The sequence below is a fragment of the Hyaena hyaena genome, unplaced genomic scaffold (genome assembly GCF_003009895.1).
Source record: "Hyaena hyaena isolate Hyena2069 unplaced genomic scaffold, ASM300989v1 scaffold_73, whole genome shotgun sequence".
NCBI classification, from domain to species: Eukaryota; Metazoa; Chordata; class Mammalia; order Carnivora; family Hyaenidae; genus Hyaena; species Hyaena hyaena.
Window position 1 is genome coordinate 1,960,829 of NW_024080705.1, and position 6,000 is coordinate 1,966,828.

At 40.2% G+C, this 6,000-nt stretch overlaps 1 protein-coding gene across 4 annotated transcripts in view; it reads right to left on the reverse strand.

Annotated features, from left to right (window-relative positions):
• The window catches only part of CCAR1 (cell division cycle and apoptosis regulator 1), a 62,030-nt gene extending 56,952 nt beyond the window's left edge, over positions 1-5,078 (reverse strand). For 2 of the 4 annotated variants that reach the window (XM_039233268.1, XM_039233265.1), the window contains exons 1-2: positions 4,847-5,065; positions 3,663-3,786 (exon numbers count right to left, since the gene is read on the reverse strand). In XM_039233268.1, coding sequence (XP_039089199.1) covers positions 3,663-3,735 — 73 coding nt within the window. In that variant the 5' untranslated portion in view covers positions 3,736-3,786; positions 4,847-5,065. Of the gene's footprint in view, positions 1-3,662; positions 3,787-4,846 lie in introns of all 4 variants that reach the window. The other 2 variants (XM_039233266.1, XM_039233267.1) reach the window with 2 other exon arrangements.
• Positions 5,079-6,000: the final 922 nt, after the last annotated feature.

The window sequence follows — 6,000 nt, forward strand, 5'->3', positions numbered from 1 at the left end:
TCTGGGCCTCAAATTCCTTATGGGTTAGAGAAAGGAGCTGAGACAGAATCTAGCTAGGTTCCATCCAGCTCTGAAAAATTCTGTGATTTAGAAAGAAATTATGCTTTAGGAGTATGACATCTGACATATACATTGGAGCGGAGAGAGAAATAACAAGTAGCCTATGCAGTAAGTAAAAGAAGAAAGCAAATAAAAGCAACCAGAACTAAATAAAGGATAATAAACAAAGAGCAACGCCACCAAGTGACAGATGGGAAAAAGAACTTTTTGACTTAAGGATCTATGGTAAGCATCCTGGATTAGAGTTGGGAAAAGTAGGGAAAGGCCCCAGGCAAGAAACTCTGGGATATGAACTGTAAGCAAGAGAAAGCTGCTCTGACAGTTAATCAAACGTGAAGTGCCCCGGTCCTAAATGTAAAATAAGAGTATACCAGAGGCATTTTCAAACGGGAAAAAAAGCCCAGATTTGACATTTGATTGAATATGGGGGTAAAGAAAAAGAAAATCAAAGATGACAAATGATGACACCTAGGAGTTAGTAACTTTTTAAGTGAATATGCCCAGTAGTAAAATTAATCAGAAACAATTCAAATACAAATATTCACTTTTACAACATATTTCAACAATACATTTTGAGTATGCATCCTTTTACTTAAGTTTTACTTAAGTCATCTGCATGAATGCAGTGAAATTGTCCTGTCACTGCTCACTGAGAATTTTCAAAGTTAGTAAAAATGCCAGAAATATCTTTACTAGAAAATGAAATAGCATAGTCTTTAACTGAACAAAACTATGTTAAGTTATACAACAGAAAAGTAGCAATTTTTTAAAGCTATTTACTTTGAGAGGGTGGGGAGAGAATGCATGCCAAATGCAGAGGAGACTCAGAAAGAGGGAGACAATCCCAAGCAAGGCTGGAACCCAGGAACCGTGAGGATCATGACCTGAGCCAAAATCAAGAGCTGAAAGATTAACCAACAGAGGCACCCAGGTGCCCAAAAGTAGTAATTTTCATATTGCTCTCAAGAGAAAATGAGTCAGAAATATAGGCACAAAGATAAAATATTCAATTCAAGTTGAACTATTCAGTTAACCTTTTTCTGTTTCATGATCATCTGATTTATGGCAGTAGCCTCTGATACTAATACATGTATTTTGTTTTTTCAATAGAGTAAAAAGTGACACCTACACTACTGCCTTGATTAAGTCCTTATACAGCTTTGTGCAGTGACAATATCGTAGCCAATGAGGTTTATTCAAGGTGCAATTATTGTTGATTACGTCCTTTTATGTCCTTTGTTGAAATTTTGTCTCAAATTGTATTTGAAGCTGCCAGGAGAAAACTTAAGGCACTATAATTAGGTTACAGTATTCTCCATTGAGGGGCACCAGGCTGGCTCAATCAGCTAGCATCTGATTCTTTTTTTTTAGCTAGCATCTGATTCTTGATTTCAGGGTTGTAAGAGTTCAAGCCCCATGTTAGGTGTGGAGATTACTTAAAAATAAAATCTTTTTTTTTTTTTTTTAAAGTAGGCTTCATGCCCAGTGCAGACCCAACATGGGGCTGAGATCAAGAGTCAGAAGTTTGGGGCACCTGGGTGGCTTAGTCGGTTAAGCGTCCGACTTTCGCTTGGGTTATGATCTCACGGTTCGTGGGTTCGAGCCCCACGTCGGGCTCTGTGCTGCCTGCCAACTCAGAGCCTGGAGCCTGTTTCAGAGTCTGTGTCTCCCTCTCTCTCTGACCCTCCCCTGCTCACGCTGTCTCTCTCTCTCTCTCCTAGAAATAAATAAAATATTAAAAAAAAAAAAAAAAAAAAGAGTCAGAAGTTTAACCGACAGAGCCATCCAGGCATCACAAAAAATTAATCTTTAAAAAAATGTTCTCCATTGAGAGGAGATGTAAGACATTCTAATTGCCTGAGGATTGAAAATTTATCTTTTACAAAAATTTGCATGTCTCTAAAAATCAGATCCAATAAGATGATTAATCACAAATAAGACCTTAAGATGAAGGCAAGAAAATAGCAAGCTTTAAGGAAGCAGCCTGATATACAGCACCTGAAAAGTATACATTTTAATAAAAACAGTATCACTAGAGCATTCCATTTAGAGCCTACACCAGGAATTTTACAGGAAAGCTAAGAGTAGACAGATGCTGACAAAACACTTGCCTACTTACTGAAATCATGATATGTCAATAAAATTTGATTTTGAAAAACTCTGATTAACAGGTCTAAGATAACCCGCAATTTCCTACAGCACAAACACAAGTTCCATTTACACAAATCCCATTATTTATATTTGGAGTCTATAGCTAAATATGGAAAAGGAGACCTATATTTACTATTGACTTTGTGCTTGACATTTTTATAAACCCTTTGCTGTCTCCTTTGCTCAGCCTGAAAATAGAAACAAAAAGGGTATAACCTATACTTAAGTAATTACAATACAAATGTTAAGAGCTACAGAAAGTAGCTTTTACCATAACAGCTATTTTATTTATACAGATACAAATTTAAAACAAATTATATGCAGAAAAAGCAGGTAAAACACAGTTTACCAGCATACAAGTATATAACACTTGCTTCTGGACACACAGTAATTGCTAAGAATTCCTGTTTCATCAAAACTAATACCAGAGTCCCCATTATTTAACATAAAGAAATACCTGGATCTGAATTAAATATAATCTATAACTACTATTGCATAATATCTTCAGTTACTTGCAGAACTGGTCATTTAACCCCCTAAATGAAGAGAGAGTAAAATAAAAACGCTAAAATATCTACTTCTTTAAGGAGAAAGGTCACCTACATAACAAGATAATCATGTCCATTACATTCTAGAACACCCAAGTCAGAAGATTATAGTGTATCTATAACTGACCTTGATTACTAAAATAGATACTTTAAGTACATAAAACATGGCAAAGAACCATTATTAGAGATGTCATAAATATATATATACTCAACAGAATAAGCTTCAACTTTTCTGAACACTCAAAGAAACTCAAATTAATTCCATAGAATCCTTGGGAAACTTATTTAAGATTCAAACCATGAGTCAAGAAAATGGTGTTAAAAAAAAAATCTTCCTGCAAGCAAAGGAAAAAAGCTCACTGAAATATTTTCAATACGTTTTTGTTGACCTTATTTAGGAAATGTAAATATTCACTGGCTCCTTTTATATCTATTTATCTTTCTCCTTTGCTTGGAAAATTCTTTAGAGTTGGGTTTGTACTTTAAATTCAAACAACTGAAAAGCAGTCATATATAATTTCTCATAAAATATAAAATTTTCAACACATTTATTTTTAAATATAACTTGTGAATACTGACACCTTAACATGCCAAATAAGGTAACCTCTAATCAATCGAGTAGCTAACCTAATTAAATCAAAATTAATAATTTAATGTTTGGAAAACTAGAAAAAACTGTCCAATCTGCAGCATAAAACATGTTTTGCTAGTTGACCCATGAATTAAAAAATTTTTTTTAAATATTTATTTTTGAGACAGAGAGAATGAATTTTTAAAAGCTTCACAAGTAAAAGATACATCATTTGGGAACATTTTACAATACTACGTATAGCCTAATTCGCAGCTGTAACATGTCCTGCCCCCAACCCGCAAGTTTACAGTACTTGTGTTCAGTAGCCTGACCTGGCTGAGACACCGCAGTGGCTGTAAACTGAGTAGCCCATGGCGGATTCTTCTGTCCTCCAAATTGAGCCATGATGAAAGGGGAGGAAAAACCCTTCGCTTGTTTGTCTTCTATAGCAGCGATCTATAAACAAAGAATCCACATTTTAAACTTCTAAACTATAAATATCATGAAAGTATTATTTTAAAGAAATTTGTCAAGGACACCTTTGTAGATCACAGTATAAATAACAAGGTGTACACGAACGTCTGATATGCAGCAAAAACATTTTACATCAAGTAGCTCACCAAAAATACCCAATTTCAAAATATGACATTAGGGGTGGACTAGTGAGAAAGGCACTCTGTGACTACAAACTCACATTTCAACAGACGACCATGTGCTGTTATCAACCCAAGTCTTAACAAAAAGAATTACACAGATTCGGGTTCAAAGAAAATAAAGCCTGCGTGTTTCTTTTGGCAATGAGTTGGGGACTTAAAGTGGTAAAACCAATAACGGAAATCGGGACGAGACACTGAACAAAGGTATTTAAGACTATCATCTAAATAACGAACACCTTCTTACTTTCCCGGGATGGGAAGGGCCAAGGGGCTCCTTTTCTCTCCCCGTCCTCGAGGGGGAAAGACAGTTGAAATAACGGATGCCCCCTACAGAACCATCGCTGAGAACCCCCACCCCCCCCAAAAATCAGGCCTTTTGGCGAAGATCTCAGCCCGCGCACTCCCTCCTTCCCCCCGCCACTCAGGCCAGAGCGCTGCCATCCATCTTCCTCCGGCCCAAGCTCTTTGCAGGACGCTGACCATGGAAGACGGAATCTTACGTCTCACGAGACTGGGCGAAGCGCCAAGACTGGGGTATTGAAAGTCCCGATCCCCTTAACCACCGTGCGGAGCAGAGAGCCTCTGTCCCCCAAACCCGCGCCGCCGCCAGCCGCCAACCGCCCTGGGCCGGAGACCGGGAAGCTAAAGCTCAACGGCTCCGCAGCGAGGGATGGCGCTCGGCAACCCCTCTCTACCCGCCAGACCGAGGCTGAGGGGTGCTGGGGGCACCTGAAAAAACCCCGGGAGAGAAAAGGCGGGGGGAAAGGAAGCGGTGGGGGAGGGGCCTGCCGCGCGGGGCCTGCTTCGACCCGCACAAAAGGGACCGTGTCCCTCCCGCCCGAGTCCAACGAGAACCCCACCGTCGCTGGCCTACGGATGCCGTGCTACCAAAACAGTCGATCCCGGCCCTTCCGCGGATCCGAAAGAACGTTAAGAACCCCGGTTCTGCCGCCCGCTGCTCCACCGCGAGGACCAAACCTTCACCTGAATCGGGTCCCGGCTAACACCGAGGCCATTTCAAACCCGTCAGCCTTGGGCGCATGCGCCAACTTCCCCCTCTTCCTCCACGCCTCTCCCCTCCTCCTCATCTCTCCGAAGACGGCGCTTACGAGTTTACGTTCTACGTGCGCGCTCCCCAGCTCGCCTTCTATACGCTCACCGCTTTCACTACGCGGCTAGAACGAGAGCGCGCCTGAGAAGAGTTACCTGGGATTCCCATAACAATGAGCCGGCGGAGTCTCAGCGCCAGCTCTGAAGAAAACACTTTTGTTAGGATGGAAAGGAAAGAATCGGCGGTCACGTGACCCGAGCGGCTTGCCGCCATTTTGTGCTTTTTCGCCTTTTTTGTGCTTTTTTTCTCATTCAAGTCCTTGGAAGAATTAAGTATGTCCTATTCCAGCTTCCTTAATTTTTAAAAATTGAGACAAAATTCACTAACCATATAATTCACTCTTTCAATTATTTTGCACAATTCAGTGGCCTTCATTTTTTATTTTTCTAAGGCCCTTTATATAGTCATAAGTTTCTGCAACCATCGTCGAGTCAGCCCTTAAAAGAAACCTGTACCCATTAAGGAATCACTCCTTAATCCTTGCTCTCACCATCTTTCCACAACCACTAATCAGCTTTGTCTCTATGGATTTGCCTGTCCTAGATCCTTAATAGGAGTATATAATACATGTCCTTTTCTCATTAAGTTCTTCAACTTAACTGTTGTTTCTAATGTGAAATGTTGGGGGTTGGGAGTGAAAGGTCAAGAAAGAATTCTCGAGACATGTTTGATGCCAAAAGAGTCGTTTTATTAAAGCATGAACAGTACCCATGGGCAGAAAGAGCTGCACTGAGGTTGTGAGGAGTGTCTGATTATATATGCTTTCAAGTTGGGAGGTGGTTAGAGATAGCGAAGTCTCTAAGGAATTTGGAAGCAAGGTTTCCAGGACTTTGAGGGGCTAGATGTTAGGATAAGGTCATTTACTACTATCTAGTAAATAGTCATGAGACCCTTCAGATGTAT